The sequence below is a fragment of the Dreissena polymorpha genome, chromosome 10 (genome assembly GCF_020536995.1).
Source record: "Dreissena polymorpha isolate Duluth1 chromosome 10, UMN_Dpol_1.0, whole genome shotgun sequence".
Taxonomy (NCBI): Eukaryota; Metazoa; Mollusca; class Bivalvia; order Myida; family Dreissenidae; genus Dreissena; species Dreissena polymorpha.
The window spans coordinates 85,145,537-85,169,136 of record NC_068364.1 but is presented as its reverse complement, the minus strand read 5'-3'; the positions used below and the strand labels follow the sequence as shown (position 1 = coordinate 85,169,136).

The following is a 23,600-nucleotide window of genomic DNA, read 5'->3' as shown; positions in this document are numbered from 1 at the left end:
GTTGGACTATGATGTAATGATATTAGCATCTTTTATGTATCCTTACTGGATTGAAAAACTCTGGCCAGGAAACAAAGTGAACTGTTTAAACCTCTTACTTCTTGTCACAGCAAAGTATTGATCCTAATTTATTTTTTATTGTTCTTGAATAATTGGTCAAAGGTCAAGGTCACTGTGACTTCTAAAAAAAATTCTGACAAGCTTTCATTTATTCAAAACTGCACTCGTAGCCGAACATGGCACCCGTGTTATGGGGTGCTGTTCTTCATTAAAATCACAGCCCTTAAACAATTTATAATATAAACTGCCCCATGTTTGGAAAGGGGAACCAACAACTTGACAAAAAGTTTAAAAAATTAAATAAGTGCTTAATTTTAATTTCATGTGTAAGTATGTAAACTACTTCTCATGATTCAATTCTTTAGACTTAAATTTAAAACCCTTTACTGACCTCAGTGCCATTATCTCTCTATACAAAACTCAACAACTTCAAATTTAAATTCTTGTTATGCCCCCGTAGGGTGCCATATAGCAGTTGAACTGTCCGTCAGTCAGTATGTCAGTGTGTATGTCAGTTTGTCTGTCTGTCCGAAAAAAAGCTTTAATGTTGGCCATAACTTTTGCATTATTGAAGATAGAAACTTGATATTTGGCATGCATATCTTATGAATCTGCACATTTTGAGTGGTGGAAGTTCAAGGTCAAGGTCATCCTTCAATAAAACCACTCAAATTTGCGTGAGTTTATAGTGAACGAGGTAGGGGTGGACTGTCTGAGCTGCACTAACGGCCTATTGCATTTACCCCTTTTTCGCATGGCGTTGAACATGGTTGGTCTTGATTGTGTTAGCTGCACTGGTCATATATTGCATTAAACCCCTTTTTTGCATGGCGCAGAATACAGTAGGTCCTTACTGTTTTAGTTGCATCTGCAGCATATTGCATTTAACTCCTTTCTCGCACAGCGCTGAGGGGGGTATGTCCTGACGGTCTGAGCTGCACTGGCCGCATTTTGCTTTAAACCCTCTTTTTATGCCCCCCTTCGAAGAAGAGGGGGTATATTGCTTTGCACATGTCGGTCTGTCGGTCGGTCTGTCGGTCGGTCCGTCCACCAGGTTGTTTCCGGATGATAACTCAAAAACGCTTGGGCCTAGGATCATGAAACTTCATAGGTACATTGATCATGACTCGCAGATGACCCCTATTGATTTTGAGGTCACTAGGTCAAAGGTCAAGGTCACGGTGACCCGAAATAGTAAAATGGTTTCCGGATGATAACTCAAGAACGCTTAGGCCTAGGATCATGAAATTTCATAGGTAGATTGATCATGACTCGCAGATGACCCCTATTGATTGTCAGGTCACTAGGTCAAAGGTCAAGGTCACAGTGACCCGAAATAGTAAAATGGTTTCCGGATGATTACTCAAGAACGCTTAGGCCTAGGATCATGAAACTTGATAGGTAGATTGATCACGACTCGCAGATGACCCCTATTGATTTTCAGATCACTAGGTCAAAGGTCAAGGTCACAGTGACCCGAAATAGTAAAATGGTTTCCGGATGATAACTCAAGAACGCTTATGCCTAGGATCATGAAACTTTGTAGGAAGATTGATAAAAGCTGGCAGATGACCCCTATTGATTTTCAGGTCAAAGGTTAATGTCACGGTGACCCGAAATAGTAAAATGGTTTCCGGTTGATAACTCAAAAACGCTTATGCCAAGGATCATGAAACTTCATAGGTACATTGATCATGACTCACAGATGACCCCTATTGATTTTCAGGTCACTAGGTCAAAGGTCAAGGTCACGGTGACCCGAAATAGTAAAATGGTTTCTGGATGATAACTCAAAACACTTATGCCTAGGATCATGAAACGTGATAGGTAGATTGATCATGACTCGCAGTTGACCCCTATTGATTTTCAGGTCACTATATCAAAGGTCAATGTCACGATGACCTGAAATAGTAAAATGGTTTCCGGGTGATAACTCAAGAACGCTAATGGCTACGATCATGAAACTTCATAGGTACATTGATCATGACTTGCAGATGACCCCTATCGATTTTGAGGTCACTATATCAAAGGTCAAGGTCATGGTGACCCGAAATAGTAAAATGGTATCGGATGATAACTCAAGAACGCTTATGCCTAGGATCATGAAACTTCATAGGTACATTGATCATGACTCCCAGATGACCCCTATCAATTTTGAGGTCACTAGGTCAAAGGTCAAGATCACGGTTACCCGAAATAGTAAAATGGTTTCCATATAATAACTGAAGAACGCTTATTCCTAGGATCATGAAACTTGATAGGTAGATTGATCATGACTTGCAGATGACCCCTATTGATTTTCAGGTCACTAGGTCAAAGGTCAAGGTCACGGTGACCCGAAATAGTAAACTGGTTTCCGGATGATAACTCAAGAATGCTTATGGCTAGGATCATGAAACTTGATAGGTACATTGATAATGACTGGCAGATGACCCCTATTGATTTTCAGGTCACTAGGTCAAAGGTCAAGGTCACAGTAACAAAAAACATATTCACACAATGGCTGTCACTACAACAGAGAGCCCATATGGGGGGCATGCATGTTTTACAAACAGCCCTTGTTTGCATGGTGTTGAACAAGGTTGGTCCCGACTGTCTGAGCTGCATTGGTCGAACATTGCATTAAACCCTTTTTTTTTGCATGACGCTGAACACGGTAGATTCTGGTTGTGTTAGCTGCACTGGTCATATATTGCATTAAACCCCTTTTTCACATGGCACAGAACACGGTAGGTCCTGACTGTCTTAGCTGCACTGGCCGCATGTTGCATTAAATCCCTTCTTCCCATGGCGCTGAACAGGGTAGGTCCTGACTGTCTTAGCTTCATTGGCCGCATATTGCATTAAACCCATTTTTCGCATGACGCTAAACACGGTAGGTCCTGACCGTCTTAGCTGCACTTGTCATATATTGCATTAAAACCATTTTTTGCATGACGCTGCTAAGACGTTCTATTTTGCCTTACTCAGATGCTCATTCTCTGATTGCAGTGTGACCTTCCAGGCTTTTACGACCCCTGCTTCGGCGAAGAGAAAAAGCTGTATGTGAAATACAAGTTCAGAAAGAAGCTCCATCACACAACTATAGGGGATAAGGAGAATATTAGACTGCCACAGCAGAGTAAGATGGGGTTCATAATAACCAATGTTTTATTAGAGCCTCGTTCTGGGAAAACAGAGCTTAATGCAGTCTGCAGAGGTTAATCAGGGACGACACTTTCGGCTTTTTAAGAATTTTTCATTTAAAGGAAGTATCTTTTAGAAAATATTCGGTTTAGACAGAAAGCGTCTTCCCTGATTACTTTCAAGGACTGCACAGGCTAATCTGGGATGACAATTAACTCTTTCAGTGCTGGAACCGAATTTTGAAGGCCTTTGCAAACAGTTTGGATCCAGATGAGACGCCACAAAACGTGGCGTCTCATCAGGATTCAAACTGTTTGCTGTTCTGATAGTATTCTTTGAAAAAAAATGAAGAAAATGCTAATTTTAGAAATTCAGCAGATGACATTTTTGCAGACGACAAATTTCCCAGCATGCAAATGGTTCAAGCATTAGCATTAAGCTCGTTTTTTGCCAGAGTGATGCCCATTTCTAAGCTGGCAATGATGTAATGGATATGGTTTCTGACTTGAAAGGTTTCAAGTTCAAGCTCTACTGGGGCGCAATCTGTAGATCTTCTAACCAGGAAACAGACTCCATAGTGTTACTTGAAGCTGAAGGCTTTGGATTCAAATGAGGGGCAATGAATATGTTCTCATTACCTGTAAATGTAATCATTTATTGTGATAAAAGGACATAGGGACCTTTTTGAGATTTGAGCCTGACTCCGCTCTGAGTCTGAGGAGGACTATGTGCATAATCTTGTAGCTGAGATTTGAGATTGTTTGTGAGCTAGACGACATTCTCAATTCACAGTTACAGAAACTCATAATTCATCTTCTGAGTTGAACACACAAAATGAGAACATTCTTGAAACTTGGCCACTGTCCCAATTATTACCTTGTAAAATATAATATAATGTCGTCTGTACATTTTAGAAGTTCTGTTACAAATTATTACCCAATGTCGCCTGTACATTTTAGAAATTCTGTTACAAATTATTACCCAATGATGCCTGTAAATTTGATAAAATTCTGTGACAAATTATTACCCAGTGTCCCCTGTACATTTTAGAAATTCTGTAACAAATTATTACCCAGTTTCCCATGTACATTTTAGAAATTCTGTGACAAATTATTACCCAGTTTCCCCTGTATATTTTAGAAATTCTGTTACAAGTTATTACCCAGTTTCCCCTGAACATTTTTGAAATTCTGTGACAAATTATTACCCAGTTTTCCTTGTTCATTTTAGAAAGTCTGTGACAAATTATTATCCAGAGTCCCTGAACATTTTTGAAATTCTGTGACAAATAATTACCCAGTATTCCCTGTTCATTTTAGAAATTCTGTGACAAATCATTACCCAGAGTCCACTGTATATTTTAGAATCTCTGTGACAAATTATTACCCAGTGTACCCTGTGCATTTTAGAAATTCTTTGACAAATTATTACCCAGTGTCCCCTGTACATTTTTGAATCTCTGTTACAAATTATTACCTAGAGTCCGCTGTTCATTTTAGAATCTCTGTAACAAATTATTACCCAGTGTACCCTGTACATATTAGAAATTATGTGACAAATTATTACCCAGACTCCCAAGTACATTTTAGAAATTCTGTGACAAATTATTACCCAGTGTACCCTGTACATTTTAGAAATTCTGTAACAAATTATTACCCAGTGTCCCCTGTACATTTTAGAAATTCTGTAACAAATTATTACCCAGTGTACCCTGTACATTTTAGAAATTCTGTAACAAATTAATACCCAGTGTACCCTGTACATTTTGGAAATTCTGTAACAAATTATTACCCAGTGTACCCTGTACATTTTAGAAATTCTGTAACAAATTATTACCCAGTGTACCCTGTACATTTTAGAAATTCTGTAACAAATTATTACCCAGTGTACCCTGTACATTTTAGAAATTCTGTAACAAATTATTACCCAGTGTACCCTGTACATTTAAGAAATTCTGTAACAAATTATTACCCAGTGTACCCTGTACATTTTAGAAACTTTGTCACAAATTATTACCCAGTGTACCCTGTACATTTTAGAAATTCTGTAACAAATTATTACCCAATGTTTCCTTGTACATTTTAAAATTTCTGTTACAAATTATTACCTAGAGTCGCTGTACATTTTAGAATCTCTGTGACAAATAATTACCCAGAGTCCCCGTACATTTGAGATATTCTGTGCCAATTTATTACCCAGAGTCCCACAGATATTATGTGACAAATTATTACCTAGGCACCCCTGTACATTTTAGAAATTCTGTGACAAATAATTACCCAGAGTCCCCTCTACATTTTAGAACATTTGTTACGAGAAGAAGAGTTGCCTCCCTTCATATCAGAAGATCCCGAGACCTGATAGCATCTTGACATGGACAGCGTAATGTGCCAAGTGACCTATCAACTATTCCATCATACACTGCTGGGGACAATGGTTGCATTGACAGGGTTTTTGAATGCTTCATCATTTGGACTTGAAGATTTAAAATCTCATTGATATTGTTTCAGTTCATCATGGAGACCAACAAAATACTTGTATGATCTGTTACTATTTAATGGTATACTGTGGGAGACCTGGCTGTGAATGTTTGTACCGTATTCATTAATATTAATGAGAAAAATATGTATTCATTGATATTAATGAGGCAGTTTGTATTCATCAATATTAATGAGGCATCCATTGTACTTAATTAAATTGCAATTAATTCCCATACATTTAAATACTATAGTGAATGAAGACCTTAAGGCAATGTAATAAAAAATTAGGCAAGCTGACAGACATGTTACCGTTTAGAAGTTATGGTTTCATTGACAAAGTTTCCCTGAACAGTTTGACTCAGAACAAATGAAATAGCACATACATTATTCAAGAGTTCGAATTTGAACAAGGCTAGTCTTCCAAAAGTCGGTTTAGGAGCAATTCATATTTGACACAATGCGGGCTCTAATGATGCCTGTCACTGGGGCTGTAAAAATTCAAAAAGAGATATTTCATTGTTTAAAAGCTTATTGTCATTCAGTGATAATTATATAGTCAATAAACATCCAGTTAGTTTTGGATAACCAGAAAAATTTGTCAGAAGACCAATAATTAATTTTCTTTAGTATAAATGCATATCAAGGAACTATATTTAGTGTTGGTGGTGCAGAAATATTGTTCTGTTCTGCCAACGTACTGAATATGTTATTTGTTAGAAAATCGGCAAGGTGCGGTGTCAGTTGTCAATTGTCGCTTTTTCCCCCACAAAGTGGAAGACATTAAGCATTGCACTTTTCCTCCATCCTTCTTAAATCTCAAAGTTTTTGGACCCAACTCCTCTAACTGCTTGAGAGTTTGTGCTCTAAGCTAAATGACCTTTAACCCTTTCCCACTCAGAAGCAAAGTGAATATGGCTATATGCAAACAGCATAAAACCAGATCAGCCTGCGAGTAACTTGCAGTCTGTTCAGGTTTTATTCTGTTTGCTGCTCATCAGTGTCTAAGGGTTGGAGATGAAGCTTTAAAAACTTGAATCTTATAAGAAAGGTCTTTAATTAAATTAGATTTTCTAAGACACTTAAAATGTGTCAAAGTGCGTCTCTGAAGAGTGGTAAAGGATTAAAGTGTGATCATAAAGGAAGGTTTTAAGCTGCAACAAGTTTGTGCACTTCAGGTCCTTTTATATTTTCTACAAGTATATCATTACATGTGTTTATTAATAGATTAACAAAAATAATGCAAGAATTATGTTTATATTAATTTATCCTGAAAACAAAGGTTGCAATTACATTGCAAGAACTGGTTTACAATTTTAGGGCTATTTTTATAGTGTTTATTTTAGGTCAATTACCAGAATATATTTAAAAGCCCCTGAAGGAGGGCATATAGTGATCGCACTGTTTGTCCGTCCGTCTGTCTGTCCGTCCGTCTGTCTGTCACACTTTGCATTTAAGTTTCGAAAAATGCTCATAACTTCTTTGCCGCTTCAGATGTAACCTTCATATTTGGTATGCATGTGTATAAGGACAAGGCCTTTCCATACCCACACAAATTTTGACCCCTTTGACCTTAACCAGCGTTTTACTTTTATGGATACTGTTGTTTATCATTTGAAATATTAGTTTTACAATGCAATGCTAAGGACATCCTGATATCTGGATTTTCCTAATTTGCATATTTTGTGTTCACTGTGATTAATGCTGTACATTTTATTGCATGTTAAAAATGACGAAAGTAGTCGTGGATATAAGATTCTATTTATGTATGATAGTCCAATAAATGAATAGATTTTACGTGTTTGTTTACTTAAATTTCTGCCAGACCATGTCTTTCAGTCATGTGGTGTATGCATTTGATTTTGTAAAATCAGGCGTAGTCCTTTGATATTAATTTCATGGATTTTCTAATAATTTTTTATACATGTACACTTCAACACCGTTATTTCGAACACCGATAATCCGAAGTCACCATTATTTTGAAGTATTTTTGGGGTCCCGATTTGGGTTCATCTTTGTTTACTGTACAATTTTATAGTGAATCCGAACTTCGTTAAACCGAAGAAATAGTTAATTCGAAGTGATTCTGTCGGTCCCAGCACTATAATTCGCACCTTATTATCAATCTTTAATCCGAAGTCAAAACTGCAAACACTGAGCGTAATTTCACACCTTTGTCGTCTGCGCGTGGCACGTCAAAAGCCGATAATTACACCTATGTCGTCTGCGCGTAATGTGTTAATTTTATAATGTCGTCAAAAGCCGATTATTACTATTTATATAGTTTTGCATTCTTTAGTAACAAACGTGTCATGTTAGGTCTGAGTTAATGTGGTCAAATGAAATGCATCATATATAAAGTCTTCCTTTTTAACAAAAATCATTACAAAATGTCTGATACAAACAAGCCAACCACGTTACTATTTTCCTAACCAAATGTTATATTTTATATGTACTGATAATTTTTGCTATTCGTTATATTTTATATGTTCTGTAATTAGAGAAAAATTAAGGAATTGCAGGAATAGAAATCCAAGATTTTTATTAGTAAACATGCCATTAGAAGTCTTGTATACAATATAGCAAATAATGCAACAGTTTTGTATACAAACATACACAAATACAAAACACTGCTGTAATGGAAGCTTTCAGCTTCACATTATAAAACTAGATAAATTATAATTATCTTCACAAATTTGTGGCAAGTTTGTTCATATAATATTTCTCTGATGTAAATTTATTTACTTTTATGAATGTATTCTCTCATCGTCTTTTTTATAGGTTACAAGTTATTAATAAATAAACAAAAGAAAATAGAATATGCTACCTAATTATGATCAAAATAGTGTTGTCAACTGCAAATATCATGACTTTTTTCATTTGAAATAGATAATCAAATAACAGTATTGTATTTAATCTCATGGTATAGAGATAAAAATTTGATACATGATTTTTTTTTATTAATAATTTGTTCTAATGACAAAGTAACAATATAGGCATACATATATATATATATATATATATATATATATATATTATATATCATCCCCATCAAATTGTAAACTCTCAAAATACTTCTTGTCCTACTCAATTAAAACTCGTTATTACATATCAATTTATGCAACACAGCTCTCCTGTTTAGAGAATTATGTTTTTTTATTCTCATGTATTATGCGCCAATGGCCTTTAATGTTTATGAATGGAAATAAAGTAGCATTATTATACAGCTCAACAGACAGTCAATTAATATTGCTCATCAAATTGTAAGAAATTGTAATAACATTCACTGAGCGCTTTGCCATCATTGGCAATGTTACCCTTTACCACTTGGATACATATTTTGACGCATTTGTAGTCCCTTAGAAAGTTATATCTAATTAAAGACCTTTTTTACTAAATTCAAGATTAAAGGCTTCTTTTTTTTAAACCTTAGATAATGATGAGCAGCAAACAGCATAAAACCTCAACAGACTGTGAGTTACTGGTTTAATGCTGTTTGCACATAGCCATTTTTACTTTGCTTCTGAGTGGGAAAGGGTTAACTGTGTAAAGGACAACTAAATATTGCCGGAACGGGAAGCAAATCCCTAAGGTTTATACCAAACAAATAAAGGCATAAGTAAAAATTTCCATTCTCCATGAAAAAGGTACAGAAAAGCATACACTTACTGGTATTGTTCAAGGTCATTAAGGAAGAGCCATCTCTTAAACAAAAAACATACAAAAATGTTCTCGCAAAACCTTAGTAAAATGCTAAAAGGAACGAGAATCAATTGGTTAAAAAATGATAACAACCTTTGTATAAACAGTCCTTTTTTCACAACAAAGAAATAGTGCTACTTAAATCCAAAAAGCATGTATAAACAATATGGTTCTTCATTTGATCTATTTTTAACACTTTCACTGCTAAGTAAAACATATATGTATAAAACAACAATATGTAACCATACATGTCATCCCTCCCTAACCTTTAATTACATGATTTAATCTTTATCATCAAATTTGTAACCGCTGTGATTCCCACACTAAAATTCCAAATTTTACGGACAACATAACCATTCCGGTTATGTTGTCCGTAAAATTTGGAATTTTTGTCACCTACATGACCACTCCTATTTAAAATATATAACTACAGAGTTAACAAGGTTTTACCATAGCCATATAATGAAAAATGCCCCGCCGCCTGGCAGCCATGTTCTTCAACCAACCAGAACCATTTTGACAGTTCGTGCAAGATATCATTGCGAAAATTCTTCTCACCAAGTTTCATGAAGATCGGACACTAAATGTGGCCTCTAGAGTGTTAACAAGGATTAACTAATGCCCCACCCCCTGGCAGCCATGTTCTTCAACCAACCAGAAAATTTTTCAAACACGTCCAAGATATTATTGGGAAAAATCTTCTCACCAAGTTTCATGAAGATTGGACAATTAATGTGGCCTCTAGAGTGTTAACAAGGATTTACTATAGCCATATAAGGAAAATGCCCCGCCTCCTGGTGGCCATGTTTTTCAACCAACCGAAACCATTTTGGATCTCGTCCAAGATATCAATGGGAAAAATTATCTGACCAAGTTTCATAAAGATTGGACAATAAATATTGCCACTAGTGTTAACAAGGCAAATGTTGATACTGCATGACGGACTAAAGGCAATCACAAAAGCTCACCATGCGCATGCACATTGTTCTCAGGCGAGCTTTAAAAAAAAGACCATAAGACACATTATGGCAAAGCTATGACTTAAACATAAATTTTCTAGCTGTTTTATGGTCAACTTTGACCTTACACTTTAGTAAGACCTTGACCTTATTACAACACGTCTAGTGATGATGGACATTTGCACCATAGTCTTTCGAAGTCTATCAATAAATGTTTAAGGTATGACTGTGACAAGCAACTTCACACAGACAGACAGTTAGACCACAGGCAGACAGTGCGACTGCAATAAACAGCTTTCTTAAAAGGAGGGAATAAATAATAACTTTAACAACTTTAAACTTATGTAACACGTACAATTGTCTAAGGTTATTCCATAGACACACATACTTTAATTTATATTTATTACGTATTTAGATTTTGGCAATCTTACTTGGAAATTTTTCCTTTCACTTAAGAAAAATATCCTGTGTTGGCAATACCAATAAATAAGAAAAATAAGGCTATAATTTCTAAAAAAAGTTAAGGCCAGTTTAAGAAAATCTGGCTCAAGTCACTTATTTGATTGATTCATACTTAATTTTTTAAGTTGATTGTGTTCTACAAAATAGTCTTTATATTGTTTAGATCTCTTTTAAATTCAGTGAAATCTTGAATATGTTTAAAATGAATATTTTCCTCATGATATAGCAACATTAAACAAGAGGGCCTGAAAGGCCCCAAGTCGCGCACCTGAGATACAAAGGAACTGACCTGCTCAGTGCAGCCCCAAGATATCATTAGAACAAAATGTTCTAACCAAGTTTTATGAAGAGTGAAATATAAATGTAACTATTAGAGTGCTAACACGGTTTTACTTAAGAAATATTAGGAGAAATTCCCCGACCCCTGGTGCCCATGTTTTTCGACAGACCAGAACTATTTTCTAACTGATCCAAGATATCCTTAAAACAATTGTTCTGACCAAGTTTTATGAAGATTGGACAATAAATGTGACAATTAGAGTGTCGGTGTTAACAAGTTTTTACTAACAGCCATAAAAGGAAAATGCCCCAACCCCCTGGCGGCTATGTTATGCAGCCAACTGGAACCATTTTCAAACTTGTCCAAGATATCGTTGGAACAAATCTTCTGACCAAGTTTCATTACGATCAGGCAATAAATGTGGCCTCTAGAGTGTTTACAAGGTTTTACAATAGTAATATATTGCATATAAGAGAAAATGCCCCGCCCCCTGGTGGCCATCATTTTCAACAAACTGGAACCATTTTCAAACTCGTCCAAAATATCATTGGGACAAATCTTCTGACAAAGTTTCATGAAAATTGGAAAATAAATGTGATCACTAGTGTCAACAAGGTTTTACAATAGCCATATAAAGCCATTTAATGAAAACTCCGCCCCCTGGTGGCTAGATTTTTCAATCAATTGGAACCATTTTCGAACTTGTCCAAGATATCATTGGAACAAATCTTGACTTCTAACCAAGTTTCATGTGGCCTCTAGAGTGTTAACAAGTTTTTACCATATAAGGAAAAATCCCCACCCCCTGGCGGCCATGTTTTTCAACCAATTTCAAGCTCGTTCAACATATCATTGGGACAAATCTTCTGACCAAGTAATCATAAAATAAATGTGGCCCCTTCAGTGTTAACAAGGTTTTAGTACAGCCATATATATCCATATTAAGAAAAATGCCCCGCCCCCTGGCAGGCTTTTTTTTTCAAGCAAACATGACAAGATATCAGTGAGAAGAATTTTCAGACCTAATTTCATAAGATAGGATCATAAGTGTGGCCTCTGGAGTGTTAACAATGCAAATGGTGACATCGCATGACGCACGACAGACAAAAGGCGATGACAAAAGCTCACCATGAGCACATTGAGCTCAGATGAGCTAAAAAGTGACCTTTAAATAATCCTGTTAAAACAGGCTTGTTCTTTTTGTTCATAAATCTGGGCCTGCTGAATATATTTCGAGTCTATATTTTGGGTGATTTGATTGAAATTGATCACACTAGATATAGGCATATTCATATTATACATAAAGAACAAAATCAGTTCCCTTACATACAAATATAATATCACAGATGCATGGAAGAACTATAATACAACAAGATTTAAGAGGCTGAAATTTAAATGGTTTAATAGGGTTTAAAAATAATGTCCAATGAAACTGTATCATAAGCATAATATGAAAACTTGGGTTGTGATAGGCCTCTTAACAAACAAAATATTGTACACAATAAGTAAGAATTACCACATACATGTATAAATTGAACCCAATTACACACTTAAGTCCACAATATTTTTAATTTCCACACAATGAGTTAGTTCCACACTTAATGCTAACACATTATTATTAGTAAAAAACATAAATAAAAGAAAAAGTTAAACACAAAATAAAAACGCTCAAAGATGGCACATTTAAAAATCAACAGGTCATAAGAACCCTCAATAAATATGAGCCGCAATCAGGGAAAACTGGGCTTAATGCATGTGCAGAAAGTGTTGTCCCAGATTAGCCTGCGCAAGGAAAGAAATGTACATGAAGTATTTTCTAAAAGGAAGGAAGCATTAAAGAAGTATTTTCTTAACGAAAATCCAGTCTATGTGGAAAGTATCATCCAAGATTATCCTGTGTGGATTGCAAAACTTTACGCACATTCATTAAGCATGGTTTTTCCATAGCAAGGCTCCTTTGCAATTAAGACACCAAACCATACCAGGGCCCTCGATCTATTAAATCTGTCGCCGAAATTCGGCGGCAGTCCCCCACCTGAAAAGTATACTTTTTTCCCCTTTTGGGGGGAAAAATTCCCTTGAAAATTTTTTTTTTTTTTTTTTAAATAGGTTCTGAATGATGTGTCTCATGATTATAAAATCTCAATTCTATTTCAATTTAATCTTTGCAAACATACTAAATTATGAAAAATGCAATGAATATAGTGCAAACATGTACACATGTAATAATGAGAGAGTAAGTAAAAAAAATCCCCTAAAAAGGGAAACGCCGCGAAAAATTCCCCCTACTAAGGGCTGCGGACCCCTTCCCCCAAAAGTAGCGTGAGGGCCCTGCATACCCATTTCACACTCAACCATACCCATATCACACTCAACCATACCCATTTCAAACTCAACAATACCCATTTCACACTCAACTATACCCATTTCAAACTCAACCATACCCATTTCACACTCAACCATACCCATTTCACACTCAACCATTCCCATTTCACACTCAACCACACCCATTTCACACTCAACCATACCAATTTCACACTCAACCATACCAATTTCACACTCAACCATACCCTTTTCACACTCAACCATACCCAGTTCACACTCAACCATACCCATTTCACACGCAACATACCATTCACACTCAACCATACCCTTTTCACACTCAACCATACCCATTTCACACTCAACCATACCCATTTCACATTCAACCATACCCTTTTCACACTCAACCATACCCTTTTCACACTCAACCATACCCATTTCACACTCAACCATACCCATTTCAAACTCAACCATACCCATTTCACACTCAACCATATGCATTTCAAACTCAACCATACCCATTTCAAACTCAACCATACCCATTTCAAAATCAACCATACCCATTTCACACTCAAACATACCCTTTTCACACTCAACCATACCCATTTCACACTCAACCATACCCATTTCACACTCAACCATACCCATTTTACACTCAACCATACCCTTTTCACACTCAACCATACCCATTTCACACTCAACCATACCCATTTCACACTCAACCATACCCATTTCACACTCAACCATACCCTTTTCACACTCAACCATACCCATTTCACACTCAACCATACCCATTTCAAACTCAACCATACCCATTTCACACTCAACCATATGCATTTCAAACTCAACCATACCCATTTCAAACTCAACCATACCCATTTAAACTCAACCATACCCATTTCAAACTCAGCCAGAAACATTTCTGCATCGCAATTCTTCATTTCTATATTTTCCACTTTCGACCAAAACTTGAGATCTGATGACACATACAAATTGTCCCAAGAAGTTTCTAAATTGTCTACTCTGTTGGAGAGTATTAAAATCCAAAATTATTCAACATAATTATATTATGTAATATTATGCTTTTCTATCCTATGCTATGTTATGATTTGCTATGTTAAGTAATGTTGTTAATGCAATTTGCTCTGACTGGAACAAATACAATACTTAATTGATTTAAAATTTCTACACCAGAAACAAAGATTCATGATTTTCACTGACGTCAGCTTGAAAAAAATTCTGATTATTGTCTAATCACGCATTTTACAATTTGGAAATCAGCATGGGAATGACTTTGTGGAATCCGATGAAAATCATTTCATCATCATGTCCACCACATATATGTCTGTGTCTTCAATTTGCAACAGACGGTCTGACACATGATTAAGTGCAGTGAGTGAAACACAGAGATGGGACAATAAGGAAATCGCAATTTAGGATTTGGAAATGAGCATGTGAATGACTTAGTGGAATCCGATGAAAATCGTTTCATCATCATGTCCACCGCATATATATCCGAGTCTTCATTGCAAGAGACACATGATTAAGTGCAGTGAGTGAAATACAGAGTTGGGTCAATAGGGAATTTTATGTTAGTATGCTGTCAGTGTGTATAATAGAAAAACTTTATTCTTACTTCTGGATCTTTAACTGCATCAGTTTTATACATACAATATGTTAAAGCAAAGCTTTTTCCTAAGAGTGGCCAATAGTATAAATATGGATTACTTTAGCCAATCCAAAAGATAACTTTAATTCGGATAAAGAAAACCAAAGCCAAATACCTTGGCTAAATCTTTTCCAAGACTAAACTAAAATATGCACCTGTTTCATATATCTATTATTTTTATACTATCACTAACCAACAAAAGAAATCTTAAAATGGAAGACACCAAAAGTTATCTGCTGGACAAGAGTTATCCAGAGCTGTACAATTGGCTATTACTGGTGCTTAAAAACTATTATGGGTCTTAACATTGTAATAAAATCTTAAGAAATAAAATATTTTGTACAACAAGAGCACCGCATAACGGGTGCCACGTTCGGCTGCGGGTGCTGTTTTGAATAGATAAAAGCTTGTCAATTATTTTTTTTTAGGTCACAGTGACCTTGACCTTTGACCTAGTGACCAAAAAATGGGTGTGGCATGTAGAACTCATCAAGGTGCAGCTACATATGAAGTTTCAAAGTAGTATGTTGAAGCACTTTGATTTTAGAGCCAATATTCAAAACCTTGACAAAATGTCAACGTTTTAGCGGACGGCAGACACGACACGACAAGCTGGCTATGACAATACCTCGGGTTTTCTCCGAAAACAGCCGAGCTAAAAATGTTGAGTTTGTATAAATTTCAGTTCATGGTCAATTTGAACGTAGTTGTCAAAACATCACTCAAACTTTAAAATGCCCATTTGTATGCTGTTTCTGTAAGGTTATCGGCAAGTCTGCACTGGGGACGTCGTCTTTGGATTTCTTGGAATCCTCGAGAATTCTAGTGAAAGTATACACTAAAACTCCGGCAACAACCAAAAAGTTACCCAACCACCAGTACAACGTTTTCGATTCATTGTAAAATAATACGGCTAGAACAGTTTGGCACACCGACTTGGCATTTATACTCAGGTGATGAGCTATTGGTGAAGTGTACTTAATCTGAAGGGCACTGACCCAGCCAATGCACAGGCTGAGCCCGCCAGTGAAGGTCAAAACCAACCAGAAGTTCATTGAGTAAATGTACTGCGATTTAAATACGGATACTAGCTGTCCTGAGCCTATAACTAATGGAAGGAACAACATCATGCAATTCATGTTGTTGTAGTAAGCTAATTTCAGGGAATCTCTATCTAGCACGGTTTCCGCTTTTTTGAAAAGTATTCCGGTAACCGCTGCCGACAGGCTTGACAACAGCCCGTATATAACTCCCATGACACTCAGCGTCCCAGAGACATCTTCCTGGTCTATTCCAATGAAAAACCCGCAGACTACTAAAAAACACGACATCACTGCTCGCGCGGTAAGGCCTTTCTTCAGATAAATAGCTGATAATCCTATAGTGAAAATAATCGTGAACGATCTAGCCACCTGATAAAACGCCACGCCAATGTGCTTCAGCATCAGGTTGTTAAAAGTCAAAGAACAAACTGAGCTCATCGACAACAGTAGCATAGTTCTCGAATACAGTAAACTTGGCTCAACTTTCGGAACTTTTATTTTACACTTTTGACCCCCAAATCCGATAAAAACTATGAATCCGGCGGCACTTAAGCTTTGATACCAGGCGGCAAAAATCGTCAATTCTTCATCACCAAACGAACCACTGAGGATGAACTTGTTGAGGAAGACCATGGAGATGGACACTGCCCAGTACATGAGCACGACGCCAGCGATTATCCAATAGTGCCTGCGTGGGTGGGACCCGTCGTCAGGCATTGTGGGAACACAGTCGGACGGGAGGTCAACTTGTGGATGGATCAATTAGGCTGGGAATGTGTTGCTGACCTGGAAAATAGTTCATTTTGTCATGATCAAATTAAACAAACAAAAAATAATCAAAATCTAAGGAATTTTAAAGAGAATGCCTTTGAGTAGGGGATAACTTAAGGTATCTACATGTATCTAGCCACCTTGAGGTGACAGGTTCCATCCACACTGTAGAAGCATTGTACAAAAACACCAACTACTGGTTTTACCCAGGAAACATGTAAAGGTTTATGTAATAGCGCCGTGTAACCCATTTTTCGATTTTTTTCTTTATAAACGAGGCAGGGACATTTTGCCAGGAGGGGAGGGAATGCTATTGACAATAACAGTTTTAGAGACTTGTTCTTGAAAAAGCTATTGATCATTTCAAATGATCAGCTCAAAAATTGAGTAGTTTATACATAACAATCATTGAAATTATTTCTGAATCCTTCTTTTAGATGCAGGTATTAGACACTTTTTTCACTTAACGTTCTTGCAAACTATCTAAATTGCATCCTATTTATGAAAATGTTAACAGAAAGCTTAATCAATAATACATTGTATATAATACAAAATGCGTTAAAGTATTTGACTAGTTAACATTGTAAAAAGAGCTGCGTTACTGAAGCACAATGCCCCCTCCTACAATTTGAAGCCGAACAAGAGCTATTTAAGAGAAAAAAAATCTAAGGCCCATAACTTGATCAACAAAAAATGGACCAAAACAAAACTCAGAATTTCATCTGTAAGTCATTTAGGTACATGTAGCTGAATATCAGAAAGTCCAGGGCCCATAACATCCCCCAAAATCAATGGACAAGATCAATACTCATGCTTCATTTGTAAGTCATGTAGGCAGACTCACATATCAAAAACTAGCTAAATATCTGAAAGCGTTCCAAAAACGGTTATTATAGAGAACATTTCTAAATCCTATTTCGTCAAATTTCAATAAACCTAAACAAAACTTGAACTTTATCATTAGGTCATGAAGATAGACACCCCAACCAAAAGTCACCTCAATATCTGAAAGTATTGCACACAAAAAAAACACACTGATAAACAGAAAATTTTGAAATCCAAAGCTCAGAACTTTGCAGTGAATCAATGGACCAGAACTTAACTCACACTGCATGTGTAAGCTATGTATGAAGACTCACATGCCAAAAATCACCTCAATATCTAAAATAGTTGCATAAAGAATCTCTGGAAAACAACAATTTGTAGTCCAAGGCCCATTACTCGCCAAAAAACAATGGACCGGAAAAAAACTCACATTTCATATGTAAGTCATGTAGATAGACTCGCACACCAAAATCAGCTCAATATCTTAAAGCGTTGTGTAACAAGAGATGTGTTTGTCAGAAACACAATGCCCCCTAATGAACCGCTTTGATTTTTTTTACCTTTGACCTTGAAGGATGACCTTGACCTTTCACCACTCAAAATGTGCAGCTCCACGAGAAGTAAGTAAGAGATTGAATGGAGAGAAAAATTTATTTTTTTTAATTTTTGACCTTTGCCATGCCAAATATGAAGTTGTTGTGTTCAATATTAAACAAGTTATTATAAAAAAACTTTAACGAAGGTTAAAGTTTTAGGAAAACAAATGCAATGATATTTGACCTTTGACCTTGTCGGAGGATGACCTTGACCTTGACTTTTAACCACTAAAAATGAGCAGCTCCATGAAATACACATGCGTGGTAAATATCATGTTGCTATGTTCAATATTGCAAAAGTTATCAAACTTTAACCAAGGTTTCAGTTTTGGGACAGAATGACAGACAGACAGACAGACAGGACAAAAACAATATACCCCCAATCTATCGATCCGGGGGCATAAAAAAACTCCAGAAAACAGTTAGGGTAAGTTTATTTTGCCCTTGAGTCAGACATTTTTATCTTTGAAGTTTGCAAAGATCAGTTTTGCTAAGCATGTTTTGTTACAACAAACACTTTAGCCCTTAATACTCAAAATAAAATAAAGATTTCAAAATAAAATGTTATCAAATGTTGTCAATTCAGAATTTCCAATTATCGATCATAATTTTACCATCGGCATTTTTGTCAAATACATTTCACATCATTAACAAATAATATTGAATACATTACCTTATTCTGTAATAATGAAAGGTTATTTTCCGTGGTTCGCTCTATTGTATAGATTTTACAGTAAAAAATGTATCACAACTCAATTAGCCCTTGAGGGGAAGGCAACATATGGCGAACATTAATTTATTTAATGGCAGAGGCATATGGTTAAATATTATGCACATATTCATTCCAATTCACATGACTCAATCTATAAAGAATCCCATAGCTCACAAACAACAAGAATCACATCATGTTTTATCTTTGTATGTTTGCACTTTTCTTTTTCACCCCCAGTGCTTCAAATGGTTCTGTTCTTGTAAAGTTTGGATAAACACTCAAAGTGATCATGTCATTTGTCTTCTTTTTATAACTCATTTTCATCAACATGTTGACAAAATAATTAACTTGTACATTCATCACAGGACTGAAATTTGCATTTTTGTAAATATATAGGGAATGTATAACTAAATAAATCCTTAATACAAATTGCGTCCGTGTTAAGGACGAATGTGTCCGACTAGTGGGCGAATTCAGAGGGTAATGCTAATCAAATGTTTTCCAATGAACATATTAAGCTCTGAATATAAATAATTATTTGTAAACAAGATGCGTTTGTGAAACACAATGTCCCCCTATATGACGTTTGACCTTGTAGGATGACCTTGACCCTTCACCACTCAAAATGTGCAGCTCCATGAGATACACATGCATTTCAAATATAAAATTGCTAGCTTCAATATTGCAGAAGTGACATTACATGAGCAATTTTGACCCATGTATTTGACCTCGAAGGATGACCTTGACCTTTCACCACTAAAAATGTGCAGCTCCATGAGCTACACATGCATGCCAAATATCAAGTTGCTATCTTCAATATTGCGAAAGTATTCATAAAATTAGCGATTTGGGCCATATATATATATATACCTCTGACCTTGAAGGATGACCTTGACCTTGACCTTTCACCACTCAAAATGTGCAGCTTCATGAGATACACATGCATGCCAAATATCAAGTTGCTATCTTCAATATTGCAAAAGTACTCATAAAATGATCGATTTTGGCCACATATATTTGACATCTGACCTTGAAGGATGACCTTGACCTTGACCTTTCACCACTCAAAATGTGCAGCTCCATGAGATACACATGCATGCCAAATATCAAGTTGCTATCTTGAATATTGAAATACTGCAAAAGTGTACATTAAATGAGCGATTTTGACCCATATATTTGACCTTTGACCTTGAAGGATGACCTTGACCTTGACTTTTCACCACTCAAAATGTGCAGCTCCATGAGATACATATGCATGCCAAATATCAAGTTGCTATCTTCAATATTGCAAAAGTTATTGCAAATGTTAAAGTTGGCGCAAACCAACCAACAGACCAACCAACCAACAGACCAACAGACAGGGCAAAAACAATATGTCCCCCACTACTATAGTGGGTTTGACAGATTGAGGGCCCTGACAAGCGTATAGTCCTGGCTATGATCACAAAGATACAATATTATAGAGAACATCCAGGGCCCATAACTTTGCAAAAATCAATGGAACAGAACGAAACTCACACTTCATCTGTAGTTCATGTAGGTAGACTCAAATTAAAACAAGAGAATGAGATGTGTTTGTCAGAAACACAATGCCCCCTAATGCGCCACTTTGAAATGTTTTTTTTTACTTTTGACCTTGAAGGAAAACCTTGACCTTTCCACACTAAAAATGTGCAGCTCCATGAGATACACATGTATGCCAAATATCAATTTGCTATCTTCAATATTGCAAAAGTTATGACCAAGGTTAAAGTTTTGAGACAGACACACAAACTAGTGCTGCAACAATACGCCTAAAACCATATTGCAATATATTGTCAGTTCAAAAACACGTATTGCAATATATTGCAATATATTGCTTACTTGTACCAGAATTATAACTCGCCAGCTAATCACCAAAACCAACTTAATTACATAAACATAACATTTGTATTGTATGTTTAGGTTTTAGTTATATCCTATTGGCAATTCTAGCCATTTTTACAAAATGCATTATAAACACAATCAACTCATATTTTGGCTTTACAAAGAATTTTGTTATAAATGAAAGATAAGTATTGTCATTTTGTCCATTGGATATTCCCATTAAACATTAAAAATGCTGCGCAATTGTGTGCTGTATACTGTATAGTGTATACAAAAAATCTCTGGGACATTTACATTAACTGATTATTAATATGCTACAAGTACAATATGACCAAGTCATTACTGTTTTATTCAAACTGGTAAAGCATAGTTATTGCTCAGTTTACAAAATTTTGTGGTGCCGCTCAAGAGTCAAGTGCAAGAACAAATTTGATGTTCCGCCACAACATTTGACACAATCCTTACACCGCTTACACTATTCTACCCCTTCCTCGATCTCATTCGTTTCTCTCTTCCTTTTAAGACTTAAATATGCCCAAAAACAACACTTTTTCCATTGGAATTGTCTATAAAGTCAAACTTGGCGTTCGTTTCGTCTGCCATTTTAAGAACTATTACAAAAGCCGACAAGAAGATTAATAACCCGAAAGAGAATTGTGGATGTTTAAAAGCCGGTCGTGTAACTTATCAGAATACTGTTACGTAATTTGTTTCGGATCATTATTACTTCTGTTTATAATAACATTAATTAACATTTTTATTATGTAATTAATTGTGTTTTGTATCGTATTTACATAAGCTTCATCTTGAATATAACAGTATGACACGCAAAAGCAGATCTTACGGACTCCCATGTAACAACGCTACTCCGTATACTAGACTTTTAAGAATGCTAGTTTTACGTAACATATTTATTTTTTCTTGTTTTGTTTACTTTGATATCATTATTTCGGATGGCTTTTCTGGGCGAAATGTGGATGATTATTTGCAGAATTTTCATACCGGTATGATGAAAATCGTATCGCAATACAATATGCGGATTGCGTATTACTATATATACCGATATACCAGTATATTGTTGCAGCACTAACACAAACACACACATACAATGACAGACAGACAGGACAAAAATAATATACCCCTGATCATTTAATCGGGGGGCATAAAAATCAGCTCAATATCTGAGCAAAAAACCTCCAGAAAACAGAATGCTAAAAGGACTGAGTTGATCATGTATCTATGGACACAAGTCCACAGGTATGTAATGTACATCAAAGAAATTATATCATTAAAAAAAACTTTGACAAATCAATCATTTGAGTTATAAATAACCAAAAGAATAAATCTGTACAGTAACTGTGAAAAGAACTTAAATTCTTGGTAAGGAAATATATAATATGAGATTTATAATTATATAAATTACTTCCCTTGAAAATAATTGTCTCTAACAAATCTCTATTTTTAGTAGCAAATAATTAAAAGCGACTACAGTGACTGTGATTGACCACTCGAAATGTGCAGCTCCATGAGATACACATGCATGCCAAATATTAAAAGTGGCTATGTTCAATATTGAATAATTTTCTCCCTTTTTAAAGCTTATTACTTCCCTTAAATTTGTATTTTTTACCGTAGACCGTAAAGGATGACCTTAACCTTTTACCATAATGTGTTTGTCAGAAACACAATGCCGCCTACTGCACCGCTTTGATTTATTTTTCAAAAATATATACATGGGCAGGTCAGATAACTATGTCCATTTAAAGCTTATTACTTCCCTTGACTTTGTTTTTTCGACCCTAGACCTTGAAGGATGATGTTCACCTTGAAATTTTACCACTCAAAATGTGCAGCTCCATGAGATACACTTGCATGCCAAATATCAAGGTGCTATCTTCAATATTTAAAAAGTTATGGCCTATGGCGGACAGCGGACGAAAACAGCCTCGCTAAAAATAACAAGGTCATCACTGGGAACAGAAAATATACATTTCAAGAGAAAAATGAATATTCTCGTTGAAAATACAGTTTGATCAGTAATTTCTATAGGGGTTAGAGCAATAGAATGATCTTTTTGAAAAATGATCTGCTACTGGGACAGATTCGTTACTGGCGACCAAACTGTAGTTTATGAGTTGTAACCATTGTCAATCTAAACAGTAAGAAGATTGCAAATATAATATGTATATGGAAATCAATGTAAGTGAATTCTATAAATTGTTTTACTATATTCAAAACTTTAATTGGTCCACTTGGGTGTTGAGATCAAAAGAAAACAAGCATACCATGGAAACATAACAATAAATAACATTATAGACCAAATGTCATAATTAAATATATCAAGTCAATCTAGTATAGTAAGTTGATAACTTTAATTGTATGTAAAATGAATATGCGATTTATATGTATTTATAATAACAATATAGACATCATTTAAGTTCATAAACCTTTAATTTATAAACATCACATAAAATTCGGATTAATTCGGACAAGCCGAGTACATTAAATTGTGACTTACATCTAATAAATAACAGAGGTCTTTTATTGGAAATGGCAGAAAAACGTTCCATCTGTCAAATTGCTAAAAACGTTGAATACTTGTATACACAAACATTTATTAATCAACTTTAAATAAAGTCTTAATTAGCGACACAAAACGCTTGGAATGTAATTGCAAACGCCCAGCCAACCAAGAGTAGACTGTGACAGCAAAATATTGAGGCTACAAAATAT

At 35.6% G+C, this 23,600-nt stretch overlaps 3 protein-coding genes across 8 annotated transcripts in view; 1 reads left to right on the top strand and 2 right to left on the bottom strand.

Annotated features, from left to right (window-relative positions):
* Positions 1-23,600, top strand: part of LOC127847414 (dnaJ homolog subfamily C member 11-like) — a 313,717-nt gene that overhangs the window by 31,528 nt on the left and 258,589 nt on the right. Inside the window, exons 16-17 of one of the 6 annotated variants that reach the window (XM_052379306.1) lie at positions 3,052-3,181; positions 5,486-7,457. The exons of the other annotated variants lie outside the window; for them this stretch is intronic. Of the exons in view, the coding sequence (XP_052235266.1) occupies positions 3,052-3,181; positions 5,486-5,544 (189 nt within the window). The 3' untranslated portion in view covers positions 5,545-7,457. Of the gene's footprint in view, positions 1-3,051; positions 3,182-5,485; positions 7,458-23,600 lie in introns of those variants that run through there. 6 annotated transcript variants of the gene reach the window in all.
* The window catches only part of LOC127847419 (GDP-fucose transporter 1-like), a 291,500-nt gene continuing 276,085 nt past the window's right edge, over positions 8,186-23,600 (bottom strand). The window contains exon 3 of the transcript XR_008033961.1: positions 8,186-11,051. The gene's annotated coding sequence lies outside the window, so the exon portion shown is untranslated. The remainder of the gene's footprint in view (positions 11,052-23,600) is intronic.
* LOC127847418 (GDP-fucose transporter 1-like) lies at positions 13,704-23,546 on the bottom strand. The gene is made up of 2 exons (XM_052379321.1): positions 23,386-23,546; positions 13,704-16,883 (listed from the first exon to the last, which is right to left on the bottom strand). The coding sequence occupies exon 2, from the start codon at positions 16,812-16,814 to the stop codon at positions 15,777-15,779; it is 1,038 nt and encodes a 345-aa protein (XP_052235281.1). The 5' UTR covers positions 16,815-16,883; positions 23,386-23,546; the 3' UTR covers positions 13,704-15,776.